This window comes from Metarhizium album (genome assembly GCF_000804445.1).
Source record: "Metarhizium album ARSEF 1941 chromosome Unknown scaffold_17, whole genome shotgun sequence".
In the NCBI taxonomy this organism is placed as follows: domain Eukaryota; kingdom Fungi; phylum Ascomycota; class Sordariomycetes; order Hypocreales; family Clavicipitaceae; genus Metarhizium; species Metarhizium album.
In genome coordinates, this window is record NW_024467591.1 from 65,654 (window position 1) to 80,822 (window position 15,169).

General features: G+C 49.8%; 3 protein-coding genes across 3 annotated transcripts; all 3 read left to right on the forward strand.

Moving 5' to 3' along the window:
• Positions 1–1,625: 1,625 nt before the first annotated feature.
• MAM_05946 (uncharacterized protein) lies at positions 1,626–3,914 on the forward strand (the record flags this gene model as incomplete). Its single annotated transcript, XM_040824744.1, has 1 exon — positions 1,626–3,914. The coding sequence occupies one exon, from the start codon at positions 1,626–1,628 to the stop codon at positions 3,912–3,914; it is 2,289 nt and encodes a 762-aa protein (XP_040677164.1).
• Positions 3,915–6,654: 2,740 nt separating this feature from the next.
• MAM_05947 (Cation/H+ exchanger) lies at positions 6,655–7,816 on the forward strand (the record flags this gene model as incomplete). The annotated part of the gene is made up of 2 exons (XM_040824745.1): positions 6,655–6,910; positions 6,966–7,816. 2 exons carry the CDS (start codon positions 6,655–6,657, stop codon positions 7,814–7,816), a joined length of 1,107 nt encoding a protein of 368 aa, XP_040677165.1.
• Positions 7,817–9,072: 1,256 nt separating this feature from the next.
• On the forward strand, positions 9,073–9,711 carry MAM_05948 (uncharacterized protein; the record flags this gene model as incomplete). Its single annotated transcript, XM_040824746.1, has 1 exon — positions 9,073–9,711. The coding sequence occupies one exon, from the start codon at positions 9,073–9,075 to the stop codon at positions 9,709–9,711; it is 639 nt and encodes a 212-aa protein (XP_040677166.1).
• Between the last annotated feature and the right edge of the window lie 5,458 nt (positions 9,712–15,169).

Here is a 15,169-nt window from a genome sequence, read left to right on the forward strand (position 1 = left end):
CCTCGGTGCGGCACAATCAACCAATCGACGACTTTTAATGCCACGGAGAACCGGAACAATGTATATCATGACCTTTGTTCTCTGATTCATTCTGGTAGGTACATGTCCACATTCCTCCAAATCTCATTGCCGACATAGATTAGGCACATGAACCCGCTAGCGGCCGGCCGAGCTTAAACTCCCGAGAGAGAACTCCATACAACGGCCGAAGCTAACAAGACTTCCTTCAGCGAACCTCGGTCGTTGGCTCGGCATTCAGCAGCCCACGACCTCTCTAAAGCACTCCTCGCCCCTGCTCAAGGCCTCGTTTAGGCGTTCTGGGGCCCCGCCCATTCCGAAGGCCATCCGGACAGCCGTAACACCAGCGTTGAGCGCCCCATCGACGCCACGAGGACAATCCTGGCGTTTCAAGTTCTCGTTTGCCGCTGCGCCGGCCATTCCAAGCCCCGGAAGGATTGAGAAGAGAATGATTGAAAGCTTCATGGTCAAGAGCACGTCAGATGGGGGTTCACGGAGAGTGTCGTGTGCAGAGACTTGATTTGGTGGCAAGAGCGAGTGTGCTTGGGGAGCTCACGGATCATCTTCTCCCTTCTCCCGAGGGGAAGCTTTGCTGCAATATATACTGCAGCTGGGGGCAATCCTGCCCCCTTCCACGCTTCTCCGAACCTTGGTCCAACACCTCGTGAGGCTCTGGCCGCACCAATAGCCGGAAGTCACTCGTCTCGCTCACCGATATCACTGCGTGGCTACCGCATCTGTCACGACCTGTCTCGGTGGATTGGGCTGGATTCAACGGCAGAAAGGCTGAACGGCTCGGTCATATACGGATCCAAGACATAGCTTGTCCGTACAAAGAAACGGCGGGCTCTTTGCTGTCCCGAGTTCAGGGCACGCTGCGTGCGAGCCCACTTGAGAGGCATCCCCAAGCTTCACTACATCTTGCAATTCGGTATTCGTGCAGTCCGGTCCCACAGCATGTTTGGCGGAGTTCGCTCCGTCCCCTAGGCTACCTCGACAGAAAGGTGGAATATCAGCCCACGAACCGACGCCTCGCATATACGTCGGCTGCCGACGGCTCATCAACCATCACGGCGCTACTAGATAGGGCTCTCTGTCTCTCCATGCAAGCGTATCATTACTTTCCAACAGGATAGGATGTCTCACAGGTGCCCACACAGCATCTGATGTGACGAGTAATGTGTCCAGAAGTCGAGACAATAGTGAGACCGGCAACGGCATTCTCAGCTGTTGATTGCATCGACAGGAGGGAACGCTGTGCTTTCTGTCAGGTGTCACAACAGAACAGACTCACACTATTTGAACCGTTGCCGACCTCAGTATGGCCTCGTGTCTCACAACGTCAGATCGGGTGCCGTGAGCCATGACTTTCCGTTGATGTGTATGCGTGTGTAGGCCGGCCCTACTTGTACGATTTTGCATAAGAGGTCCGTCTGTAAGTCATGACTCCACGCCGTATATGATACTCATATCTCCATAGACTTGCTTTGCAAAAAGTTGCACGTCTTGTTTTTGCTCACTCGAAGAATTGACGCTCCTCTCCACGTTGTCGAGAGACAAATAACTACACTGCTCGACTGTCTCGCATGGCTGCGCCAAAGTTAGATATGGAGCTCACATATGAGAGCAAAGACTGGTACTTGCCAGCCCTTGCGACAGGGGGAAGCATTTCCAACTTGAACCGACAGCAGGCAGTCTTCTTGGATGACATAGAGTGTGACGACTCGGAAACGTTTGCCAGGGCAGTCCGGAATGCACATCATACTCCTGCAGCAACCCCCATCGGCAGATCATTCAAATGCGGAGGGTCTTGCGAGACCGCAGAGGAAGGTTGTGCCGAGCAGCTTCGGAAAATCGTATCTCAGGCAGAGGAGGCGGCGGCCCGTGTTTCCAAGTCATGGAGCCGGAGCCCGACGGGCACAGAGGAAAAAGAATCAGCAGAGCCCTTTGCACCACAAGTTCTCTTTCCGGGGACGCAGCACTGCGGCGGTTGCAGCCGCTCGCCAGCCTGGGATGCCATTGAGCTGCCTAGCCAGTGGTTTGCTAGACAGCAGAGTAGGAACACGGACACGGTCACCCATGTGTCGACTACCAACCTCTCCAAGCTGCTGGACGCGCCGCCTGCGCCTGGCTTCGTTGTCGTGGAGCATTGGGTGTCCACGGCGGTACGCAAGCTGCCAGGCACCATCTCCCATGCCGCGTCGGCAGCAGCCTGGACGTTGAAGAGAGCCGAGATGCAATGCATGGCTCGTGCAGAGAAGACGGAGGCGTCGGCCGTGCAGATATACCATCCTCACACAGATGGAGCCGGCGTGGAGGAGGGCATATTCAGATACCAGGGTCACGTTCCCATCTTGGGGTGTCCACAGGATGAGCTTGCCCACCAGATGTTCTCTGTAGGACTGCTTCGCAACGCTCGAGTGCTGAGCAACGTCATGTGCAGCGTGGAGCTGTACCAAACTGCCGCCAAGCTCCTCGAGATGAGAGACGCGACCATGGCGTCCGGGCTGGACACCCAGGTAGGCGGGCTGAGGACGTCCACGCGGGCTGCTTCGTTTCCGAAGCTGCCCCTTCGAGGGCCGCTGCCTCCCAAGCTCAGCGGCTATGCTACCTGTCCTACGGAGGCGTACGACGCACTCTGCGACCGCGAACGCCTCAAGGGAGGCATGCGCAATACGAGCTTGTTTGCCATGGCCTTGGGCTACGACAGAGGCGTCTACGGCGGCAGCATATCCGGGCTCTGGGCTCTGATGGACTCCTCCTTCATGTTCGACTACTCGACGGGCAGCTTCAACAAGCACCTCGCCGAGAAGATCAGCAATGCGTTTGCCGTCGTGCGCGGGCACGATACCGGAAACGCCGAGCTGAACGAGCACTTGCTGGACATTGTCACGGTGGTAGGGTGCAACTTCACGGCCCTCAAGGCCAAGGCGGCCCTGGAAGATTCAAGGCGGCATCTCCGGTCAAGGCCGTGCGTCGCCATCTGGGATGACCTGGCCGCCCTGGCACGATACAGGCTGGCCGACGCCGTCTTCTGCCACGTGTGGTACGACTGCCCCGGCGACGAGGCCAGCCTGGCCATGGTGGGAACGGGCTGCGCCGTCCACGACCTGATTGACATTGGACCGGACATCTCGTGCGGCGAGATCAGCAACATGATTCCTTCTCTGACCGGCGGCCATCTGTCGCTCGGGGCCATGTGGCGCGTCTACGTCGGCGTCATAGCGGCGGTCGAGTGGTACGCGGAACACGACGCCTTCAACACGGGGGCGCTGGCGATACTGTTCACGCACTGGTGGCAGCTGGACAACCTGCGACACAGAACGGTCGCCCTCATGAGCAGGGTGGCGCCGTCGCCAGAGCACGCCGTGTGCCCGGAGCCGCTCTTCTCGGCGCCTTCGTTCAGCACCTTCACGAGCCAGAACGGCCTGAAGTACGAGACGGGCCAGCCCGTCATGGACAGCCAGAGGGCCGAGCTGGACCGCATCGAGGCGGCCGGCTTCCAGGATGTCCAGGGCGTCGTTGGGCGTCTCGTACGCCCCGTGCTGGACTTTGCGGACGGCAAGGACTCCCGCCTGCCCGTCGAGGCCACGTACTGCGCCGACGTCCTGGAGGCTTGCTTGTCCCGCAAGCACTCGCAGAAGATACGCCTCATGTGGCGCCTCATGCTCGTCATGTGGAAGTGCGGTGCTATGTGGAACGTCGTGCTGGCGAGCACGCAGTACGCTCACCACGGCCTCACGAACTGCGACCGCGGCCGCGACGACTATACCGAGGCCACCTGGTCCCATGCGTCGGAGCATGCTGGGAGCAAAGCCTCGCCGAAGACCGGGGAGCCAAGGCCTCGAGCTCTGCAGAGGGCGCTCTCAAAGATATGCCAGCTGCTCCCGCTGTGAGGACCGTCACAGAGGCGCCAGGGCAGTCGTGTCGGGCGCGGATGCAAATCTCCTCGCTTCGGAACGCAATGTGCTCTCGGTTACCAAGTCGGCGGCACATGTCGTGCTCCGTGGCTAGGTCCTATGCAGAGCTTGTCGTGTAGTTTTTCCCGCTTACCTTGCGTCACTTGTTGCGCAGACAGATGGTGGTTGGTAAATATCCAGATGTGTCGGATATAAGTTGAGCTTATCCAAGTATTTTGTTGCATCTTCTTGGCATCACCAGCCCCAGCCGTAGCCGTGGCCGAGTGTCTAGTGCCTCTTCTGATGCCTCTGTCCCAAGTATTGAAAAGCTATATCATGCCGTTGCCGCCCACACAGTCACCCCAGGCAAGTCCCGTCCTTGCCGGACCTTGTTCTGTCCAACTCTGACCCTGGGCGCTAGCTGCTGCGCTCAACTTGACATGCTTGTGTTTTAATTTGGTCGTGTCCAATCTAGCGTCGGTTGCTTTACGCTGATTTTTCTGGGACAACCCAGACTGCCAGGATTATCAAGACGTGATGGTAAATCCAACGGGCTTTGTAGTTGGTTACTAGAATTGGCGAATAGTCTCCTTTCCGCTACGTGTTTCTGGCTGGTTTCATGTCTTGATGCTGGAACAGGGATTTCGACACGAAGCTTGTGACGCACAACAGCTCGACGTGCAATTGCCTGCTAATGAGGCAATGGAGGGGTGTAGCTAGTTTGATAAAGAGCACACTGTAATCTTGTTTGTATTACTCGGCAAAATCCATGTAGAAAATTGCTGTAAAAGAGACACGAACATGCTACACATACAAAGGGTGCTTCGCCCCTCGGCGTGCGCGCGAAATCGCTCCAACACGGCATTCTTATAGACATGTTCTGCTGGGGACCGCAGGGCGCGGGCCCGACTCTTGGGTTCTTGACTCGTGTGGTCCAGTTTGAATATCTGCTGTAAGGTTCTAAGACCCCAGTGGCAATATGCTCAAGTCTAGATAGCCACGACCCAGGTTATGAAAAGGGCAGATTCAGCGAGCGAGTAGAAGAGGGAGATTCAACCTCTCTATATACTGGTTTACAGAACTGTCCACGTCTTGCAGCTTCTCCAGCCCGTCTACAGCTGGGACGTTAGATGCAGTTTGTGCTCGGCTTCGCTCTAGCCACGTTAGTCAAGCAGACGGGCACTTATCGGCTATGGTGGTACAGTTTCCAGAGTGTATAGGTCCGACACCGCGCGTTTTTCTGGAGACACGCTCAAGTATGTATGCACAAGGACTTTCCAAGCGCGTGGCGGAGAGCTCATGTACATGTGGGCGGACTACAAGCAGGGCGATCAATAGATTACGACACAAATACAAAGGGAGACAGGAATCGGTTTGGGCTACGAAGCCGTGTTTGGCGCCTGTTCCCGTAAAATTTCATCAGTTGACCTTTGATTTGCCTGTCTAGAACCGTGGATGGAGGAAAGCAAGTCCGGGGCTCTCCTCGACCTCGAGACCTTTTTGCTGTCAACATTGGAAATTTTCAACACACGTCGGGCTGGTCTTGGAGACTAGGGCTTGGAGTAGATGACTCATATTCACATATAATATTGCTTAGTCTCCAAGGCCGGTTCCCCTATCTGATGGACCCGACCAGTAAGGGCTACATGTACACAAGGCCCCTGCGTGTGTAACCTGACTAGGCAACCAAGAGGCTGCCTTGGTGCCCGAGCCTGTAAGTGGCCTATGAGGGCATCACGACGGCTGCAACCTTTGTGCACTGCAACTAGTCATGTGGTTGAAGCTTGACCGATATTTTCGTGCAACACATGGCGACTCGTGATGCAAATACAAATAACAGACTTCTCCATGCCGTATCGTGAATTTAATTCAACTCTTCTACACTAGCAGACGACTTTTACAATTCTAGGTTTCAAGCGTGAATTCTTGCTCAAAACATGGCAAGCGAATCTACCATGGCCCCTGAGCCTAGTAACAATAAAATCGATTTTGAAGGCGGCACTCCCCCAACTATTATTTGGGTATATCAATAGCCTACTAACTCTCTACATTTCAATTTGAAGCCAAGACTTTTAAACAGGTTAAACTGGACGTTGTCAATGGTCGAGATCGCGTACATGAAGCACAGCTCTGCGTTACCTACACGATCGACGGTGGCGTGTAAGTGAGTAATCTTCCGCTTAACCCATTGCCACAATTAACACGTGTACAGCCAAGTCGGAGGCATTGGTATTAAAAGTCCTATTTGTGTCAAAGTGTGTCTCTGGACGCAAGTGGCAGCGCCTGATCAAGTTGGACTGAGAATATGCAGTGACAATTGTTAGGACCCCCAACGGAGAGGGCAATCCGGCTCCCTCTTTTTGACAGGCTAACCGCGTCAAGGCCAGGGCAGATAAATCATTCAAATATCCGCATGTCTGCTAGCCACACGCTAGGAATAGGAGTGGTTTCGTGGCAACAAAGAGAGAGCCACGTCCTGATTTCTGCATTTCATATCCAGTCAAGTCCCAATAAAGATGCTCGGAAGCCAGACGCCTTGTTCAGGAGGGCGCGGCACAGAGTATGACGTCGATCCTGATAACACCGGCGCTTGAGACAATTCTTTTGGTCCAAGTTCGTTATCACGACTGGAAAACCGGCCAATCACGTGATCGCCTTCGCATGACGACGCCTGGCCATCAACGGTCCTCTCTTCGTGAATATTCGACTCCTTCAGAAACAATGTATGCTTATCGTCATGCAACAACTAGCCGAGACCGCCTCCCTGCCATATCACGAACCCGGTATTGTGACTATTTTGACACAGTCGTCCTTCTTCCTGGTTCTAAATGTTGTCAACTATGTTCTGGACAAGGCAGTGTACTGCGGTCTTTTGGGTCAAGTCTTTATCGGCATAGCCTGGGGGACCCCCGGTGCAAAGTGGCTCGGCGTCGAGGTTGAACGAGTCGTCGTTCAGCTTGGTTACCTGGGTCTTTTGCTTCTAGTCTACCAAGGTTCGCTTGGTTCTTTCCGCCACCGACGATGTGCCCGACTAACAAGGGGCTACAGGTGGCCTGTCAACATCCCTCCAATCGCTCAAGGCCAATCTTCTTCTCTCTATATGCGTGGCAATCACGGGGATCGGCTTGCCTATCGGCTCATCATTTGTCCTTCAACATCTTACGCATGCCACACCGATCCAATGCTTTGCTGCAGGAGCAGCTCTGTGCTCAACCAGCCTTGGCACCACCTTCACTGTTCTCAGCGCCTCTGGCCTCGCAAAATCAAGGCTCGGCGTTGTTCTGAGTACCGCCGCAATGATGGACGATGTGGTCGGCCTGGTCATGGTTCAAATCATCTCGAACCTCGGTCAAAACAGCGGCGGTGTCAGTGCCGTCGCCACAGTCAGGCCACTGTTGGTGTCATCGGCCTTTGTTGTTCTCGCCATGGTGGCATGCCTGGCTTTGGTGCGTCCCGCAACATTGTGGTTGAATTCCCAGCGGGCTCGGAAGCCCCTGGGTTTTCTAGGTCGAACGTTGAAGACGCGCGAGACTGCTCTCCTTCTCCACACGCTGATATTAGTTGGTTGCGTGACGGCTGCTTCCTTTGCCGGCACATCCAATCTGTTCGCTGCTTACTTGGCCGGAGTTTCCATCACTTGGTGGGACTCAGTGTCTCAATTTGCCGAAGCCGGCTCACCTCGGGTATCGAACTCGTCCACGAGTGGAAGCACCGCAGAGCCTCGTACGCCCCGGGACGGCGAAGGAAGCACAAACACTCGCAGGGCCATTCAAGACAATGACTCGCAGAGCTTATCTGGCCTGGAGACCTATGAAATGTTTTACCTCGAACCAGTCGATCGGATTATGAGGCCTTTGTTCTTTGTACGTTGTCTACAAGCGTACGCACTATCCGGCTAACACCTGTGCGCAGGCGTCTATCGGGTTTTCCATACCGATTACGGAGATGTTTTCTGGCCACATTGTTTGGAAGGGTATAATATATACAGTGCTAATGATGTTCAGCAAGGCAGCCTGCGGCGCCTGGTTGCTCCGTTTTTCATGTCGATTTTCTGTTCCCGCAAAGTTGAGAAAGCAGCTGCTCAAGATACCCAAACTAGGACCGAAGCATTTTTGGGGCCGTCGTCATGTAAATCGACCAGGTCCCGCGCCGGAGCAAACACAAGAACTTGTCCAAAGGCCCGCGGCCTCTTCACCTGCCCCCGGGGTAGCTGACAGGACAAGTCGAGAGGCTGGGGATTCTCACACAGCCGAAGCAGAGGCTAAGCCACGGTCTATCTACCCAGCATCAATAATCGGCTGCGCAATGACGGCGCGGGGGGAGATTGGTTTCCTCATCTCATCCCTCGCGGAGAGCAACAAGATATTCGCATCCAGTTCAGACAGCAACACCAGCTCTGACATCTTCCTCGTAGTCACGTGGGAAATTGTGCTTTGTACGATTCTGGGGCCTTTGTCTGTCGGTCTTGTTGTGCGACGAGTCAGGCGGCTACAACGTGGCGTTGGAAGGGACGGTCGCTTGATCCGGGGAGACGTCCTTGGTGCTTGGGGGATTTCCTAGGCCGTCATGAAATCCGTGGAAGAACACCCCTCAAAGCCAAGCGCACGGCGAGCGAGTAGCTGTCCGGCTGGTCCGGTCCAAGCTTGGCATGCCTCCCAGGTTTCCTCATTCACAAAGTGCCGGCAAGCATGGCCGATAAAGAATTACGCTGTTTGATTATTGAACCGTGTACAAATTCGTCTGTCTGGTACTGTCTATGCAGCTGATGCCATCTAGACTTTGCGCTCGTTGGCGGATGAGCCGTTGCTGGCATGGATCGACGCTGCCAAGTAAATGCCATCTCTGCTTCAGCCTCGTCGAGGCGTATGAGAGCAGTCAGTCACCATCGAGAATTGAAAAACTCTAACGCATCAGACGTCAGCCCGGCACCATGGTTTCGACGAACCAAAGTATAGCGCGTTAATTTAGGCATTTAAGCTCAGCAGTCACACAAGCCATGACGCTTCCATTTTGAGGCTCTACACTCTTTCGTCGTCTTGACCTCCCCTTTTTATATAACTCGCGCCTGGCTACCACTTTTGCCGCAGGCGGGCGGTTCTACCGTTGCAGTTTTGTACGTCACAAAACTCTGATTCGCGAAACCGCACTCGTCATCATGCCGCTCACCGTCACAAATGGCAAAACCGACTTCTTCTTCGAGCACAGATCAGTATCGATATCCTACGACACGGTCATGCAATTGGCCGTCGAGGCCTTGCGGTCCAGCTTAATCGCGAAGCTCGTGTCCCGCGGAGACGTCTACTTTTGCCGCGCCGGCGACTCCATCACCATCGTGAAGCAAGGAAATGCTTACCGCGGCGTCTACGTCGACTCTTTCCAGGTGACGGGCTACACACAGACAAAACACCACCCTACAGGGGCCCCGAGGGACCAGTACAACGCCATATGGATGACGGTCGAATACTCCGAGTACTTCCTCAGCATCCCCCTCCAGCCGGGGGATAAGTTTGAAGACAGAGAAGCCACCAGCGTGCCGAACCAGATGACGCAATTGAGCGCCGCAGTGCAGGCGTACTTTGCGGCAGCCACGTTCCCCCGGGCACACTGCCCACGGGTTCGGCTTCGGGTCACCCACATCTCCCGCTGTACCCGGAGATTGCTCATATGGAACCGTTCGACGGCTTGTTGGACAGGGTGCAGAAGCAGTATAAAGCCTTTGTTGAAAGCGGCGACGCGAGCCGTTGAGGACGCCTGTCGTCAACAGAACGTGGATTATGATCCAGTGCTTTCGTAGAAGATGACGACCGTACCCTGACAAAAGAAAATATCCACTACATTGTCGAACACTGCGGGAAAGACCTATCTATATCCTCCAACGGCCAATGTAGCCGTCCGAAATTACTTGGCCTGACTTACAACATGCGACCCCCGAAAAATCCGAGAACAATGTTCTCGAGGCCTTCTTCCATGCCCTCGGCTTGTCGATGAATCAACTAAATGATATTGATTTCTCGAACGAAGAGGCTGAGAACGGCCTGCTAGGGAAGCTGACTGGGTTCGCTAATTACTTGATTGACAACGTCCTTTTACCACGCGAGACTTGCGCGGGCCTTTTGTGCGACCAAGTTTAATTTTGTAAAGGAACCTACGAAAAATACTCCGCAACCCTCTGCGACATATCATTCTGCCGCTCAGAGCACCTGAGCTAGAGGCCAGACTTTTGTCGGCACAACAGGACGACTAAAGACCCTTCGTGGCGATTCTCTCCAACTCGACCGGCATTGCTGCATCACATCGCGTACGTTTGACTTAGATCAAGCTATTAAGCGCTCAAAGGAACCTGGGGACACCTTCAGAGACGATGCCAAGCTATAAGCTTAAGTTGCACAAGGCACCATGTTAGTGCCTCGTCGGATACTCTTTGGATGCACATCAGGTCCTGTGTTAAGGACTGGCCTTACAGGCGACTGCATGTAAGCGTTACTAGTATTAACTACAAGCTTAGAGAGAGAAGAAAGAAAAGGAGAAGTTCCCTGCCCTCTTTTTTATACTATTATATATATATAGGTTCTAATGCGCATCTAAAAAGTATCCGGCAAGGCACTAACACAGTGCCTAATGTATACTCGAGCTATAAGCTCGAGTCTATTACAACCTGCAGGGATAGTACGAAAAGAGAGAGGAGAGAAACCTTCTCTCTCTCTTTTCTCCTTGAGCTTTTAGTTAATACTAGTAACGCTTACACGTAGTGGCCTGTAAGGGTATTCCTTAGCAGGTATAGAAACAGTTCCACAGCTTTAAAAATCTAATAGCTTGAGACGCCTCTTACGTAGTGATTGCTGGTATTTTAGGTCCTTTGTTAAAGCTTTTAACATTAATAGAAAAGACCTGTGAAAACCTTGCTGCAACATCATCAATCAGGTCATCAGGGCTCTCGTCAACGCGCTCAAAAAAGGGCTGTGTGCGCATTATCCTAATTCCGTGCGCTTGCGTGGCCATAATCCCAGTTGGGCATGCCGTGCCGTGCGACACTTACGACTTTGGTTCGCGATAAGGCAATTGCAGGGAACGAGGCGCTTGCATCGCTGCAGGTGAGTTCGGCGCTTAGCCGTGATTGGCCAGGAAATGCTCCGGAGCCTAGGCAACAGGCCGTGTCCCGCAAGTGTGGGGCTACCATTCCCCACTCGAGACCTGCTTACTCCGTACTCCGTACTTCATGACACCAAAGGTCGGACCCATTTTCTGACCTTCAGCTTTCGTGAACGCTACACAAGAGCGACAAGTTCAGCACTTCCCTCCGTGAGGATGATTCCGCCGCTATCGCTGTGCAGCCAAGCAAGCGGTCCAGGCTCGACTAAGCGTCGACCAGATGGCGACCCGGACTGTCGGGTGTTGAAGAAGCGAAAGCTTTATCATCCTCAGTTTCCCCCAAGACAATTCTGGGACGGATTGTCGACGGTGCCTCTTACCCGGAACGCACTTCGAGCACTCGACGAGCAGAGAACCCAGGGCTCTCCCGTGCCAGGGCAACCGCCCACGCGAAATCGACTTGGCCAACGTCAACACTCCGTTCGTGTTGGTTATCAACCCGCCTGTCAAATCATCCATCGCCATTCTCCAACGTCCTTGAAGCGCATCAAGGTCTTGGCAAGGCACGGAGGCCCGGACCTAACCGATTTAAGAGGAGTGAGTAAGAGGCTTCTTTATCGTCTAGAGATTACATGCCAACGTCTAGTAGTATTCTGTTGATCCGGCTCCGCAGAACGATATGAGCTCCAGACAGTCAAGTCTCGGGCGGCGCAAAAGAGGCTCGCAGTCTGCAGAGAAGAGTACTCCGACGCCGAAAACGAAAAGCACAAAAAGAACCGGGCCGTACGATCGCGCGTTCCAGCTCCACCTTATTAAGCATAACATTCTACCCTATAACTATAGGTATCCAGATGGCCGGTTACCGCAAAAGCCTGACAATATAGATGAGATCCGCCAGGCATTAGCCCAAGATAGAGCGTCCCTATCGCCATCTAAGTTCTCAAACGAAGACTTTAACGAGTTTCAGCAAACTGACGCCCAGGCACATAAGGAGAGAGAAGTCATTACAAATGTTGTTCCTATTATTGCGGGAAGTGTTGGGGACAAGGAATATGCTGCTGGCCAAATCCCATTTACAAACCTAAAGCACTTAACTGATGGAACCCTTGTGCCTGGAAACCCCGATCTATTTCATGGCGCGCGTCCTGAGCAGCTTCACAGGACTATCTGTCAAGAGCTAGGCGACTACATCATGCCCTCTACTCAGCAAGACCTTCCTGCTGTGCCAAACTTTCTGTTTGAAGCAAAGGGAATAGATGGCAGTCTCCAAGTTGCATTGCGGCAAGCATGCTATAATGGCGCCCTTGGGGCGAGAGGACTTCACCAGCTGCAGTCATACAAGCAGTCAGAGCCAAAATACGACAATAATGCATATACGCTGACCTCTATATACCACGGTGGCCAGCTTAAAATGTATGCAAATCATCCTACACCGCCTGAGGTTATTGGTGGACAACCTGGCTTTCAAATGACGCATATCGGTTCCTGGTGCGTTGCTGGTGACTACAATACATTTCAGCGAGGGGCTGCTGCGTTCCGGAATGGTAGGGACTGGGCCAAACGTCAAAGAGACAGCGCAATCAATGAAGCGAATAAGAGAGCGTCTCCAACTATATTGACCTCTGGGGATAGTTCGGGCTCGGGCTTGGGAAGTAATGTATCGGCTACCAGAACAACAATTGTCACCAGCCAAGGAACAGTTTTAAATGCTGCATACGAATCGGAAACATCGGCAGACGAGCTGTCTCTAGATTATCCGCCAAGGCCGAAAAGAACTAAGTAACTACAAAAGAGATTACTTGCCAAGTTCTCTAGGCCTTAATCTTTATATTTTGGAATATTGTTAGAGACGTAACGCTTGTCTAAGCGTTCAGAGGCGTGGGACACAGTTACTATAATAGACTAGCTCTATTAGGCTGTAGCAGGTGCTAGCTGCAGTTATCTTAGTAATGTATTGAACTCTTAGCTATTAAGCTAATATAATAAATAAGCTGCCTAACTTTTATTTATCTAGCACTATATAGGTTACAGGCTATATTGTCTTGTTGTATCTATATTGCATTACATCTTTAAGGTTAAGTATAGCTTAGACTATAATATAGCTCTCTCTATACTTATAGCTCTAACTCTCTAAGGAATATTCCCTTATAAGCTTAAGTTAGATAACTCTCTACTATATAAGCTTTTTATATAGATTTTGTAATAAACTAGCTCTATTAAGCTAGAGTATATACTAGCTGTAGTTATTTTAGTAGTATACTAAACCTCTTAACTATTAACTATAAAGCTAAAGAAGTATATAATAAATAAAGTACTTTAAGCTTACTTAATTTAGTACTATATAAATTATAAGCTATATTTTTTATTATATTAAATTATAGTATAGTATATTATAGTATAGTATATTATATTATAGTATAGTATAGTATAGTAAAGTATAGTATAATATATTATAGTATATTATATTATATCTTTAAGGTTAAGTATATATTAGCTACTTAAAAAACTCTTATAATATAATAGTAAAGGCTTATATAATTTAGTTAATTACTAAGTATAAAATAGTAGAGATTCTTAAGATATAATAAAAGAGACTTATAGTATAGTATATATTTATTACTTTAGATAGCTGTAAAGCTATATAACTAGTATATTAACTCTTAATTTAAGTAGAAAAACTCTCTAGAAAAGAAAAACCTACTTGCCTCTATATATATAAGCCTCTAAGCTTTATATTATATTATAATATAAAGTATTTTCTTTTTATAAGTAGTACTAAACTACTCTATATATATCTCTACTTATTTATTCTTAACTTTATTACCTTAGTATAATATATAGTAGCTATATTATATACTAGCTTAATTTTCCCTAGCTCTAAAGCTTTAAGCTCTACTAGCTAATTTTTAAAGTAGACTTAGCTTAATTCTACTTCTTAATTATATAATAAAGTATATAAGTTAACTAAATTCCTAGGTAACTAAGCTAAAAATTTAAGTGCTTTTAGCTAGGTTTAAACTAGCTCTCTATAGAGCAGAACAAAGCTCTATAGCGCTTAACTACTACGCTATAGAGGCTGTAGTATAGTATAAAATTATATATAATAGTATACATTAAAGAGTACAGTTATAAAGGCTTAATTTCCTCCCTATTTAGTTAGAGAGAAGAAGAGTATAAGTAATGTAATAGACTAGCTCTATTAGGCTATAGCGGGTGCCAGCCGCAGTTATCCCGGTAGTGTGCCGGACCCCCTTGACTACTAACCGTTAAGCCAAAAGGGTACGTATTAAACAAGCTGCCCACAGCTTGCTCAATCCTGGCACTATATAGGTCCACGGCACGGGCTTGTCCCCTTATCGCGCATTGCATTGCAGCGCATTCATTCCATTAAGGTCGAGCATAGCTCAGACCATGACAAGTAAATTCTATAGTAGAGCTGCTAAATTAAGTATAGCTAGTAGCTTAAAATAACTTTAGTAGCTATTTTCTTTTATAATATAGTTTAGCCTTTATAGCTATTAGTTTTTTTACTAGTTTCTAGCTACTATTTCTTTCTTAATGTAATAGACTTAAGCTGTAGGCTCGAGTAGGCATAAGGCACTATGTTAGTGTCTTATTAGATACTTTTTAAATATACATTAAACCTTTATATATATAATAAGTAGAAAAGAAGAAATAGAGAGCTTCTTCTTTTCTCCTTCCCTCTCCTTAAGTTTATAGTTAATACTAGTAACGCTTACACGCAGTTGCTTGTAAGGCTAGTTCTTAACACTTAACTGTAATTATATATATATATTTATTACTCTAGATAGCTATTATAGCTATATAACTAGTATATCTGCTTCTTATTTTAAGCCTAGAAAACTCTCTAATAGGAAAAGAAACTCTGCCTGCTGCTGTTTTGCATCTAGGCCTTATATTATATTATAATATAAGGCGTTTTCTTTACGTAAATAATGCTAAACTGCATATTTCCCTCTCTATCTATCCTCAACCTTATTACCTTAGTATAATATATAGCAGCTATATTACGTGCTGGCTTAATTTCCTACCTTAGAGCTCTAGGTCTGCTAGCTAATTTTTAAGGTAGGCTTAGCTTAATTCTACCTCTTAATTACGTAATAAGGTTTACAGGTTAACTAAATTTCTAGGTAACTAGGCCG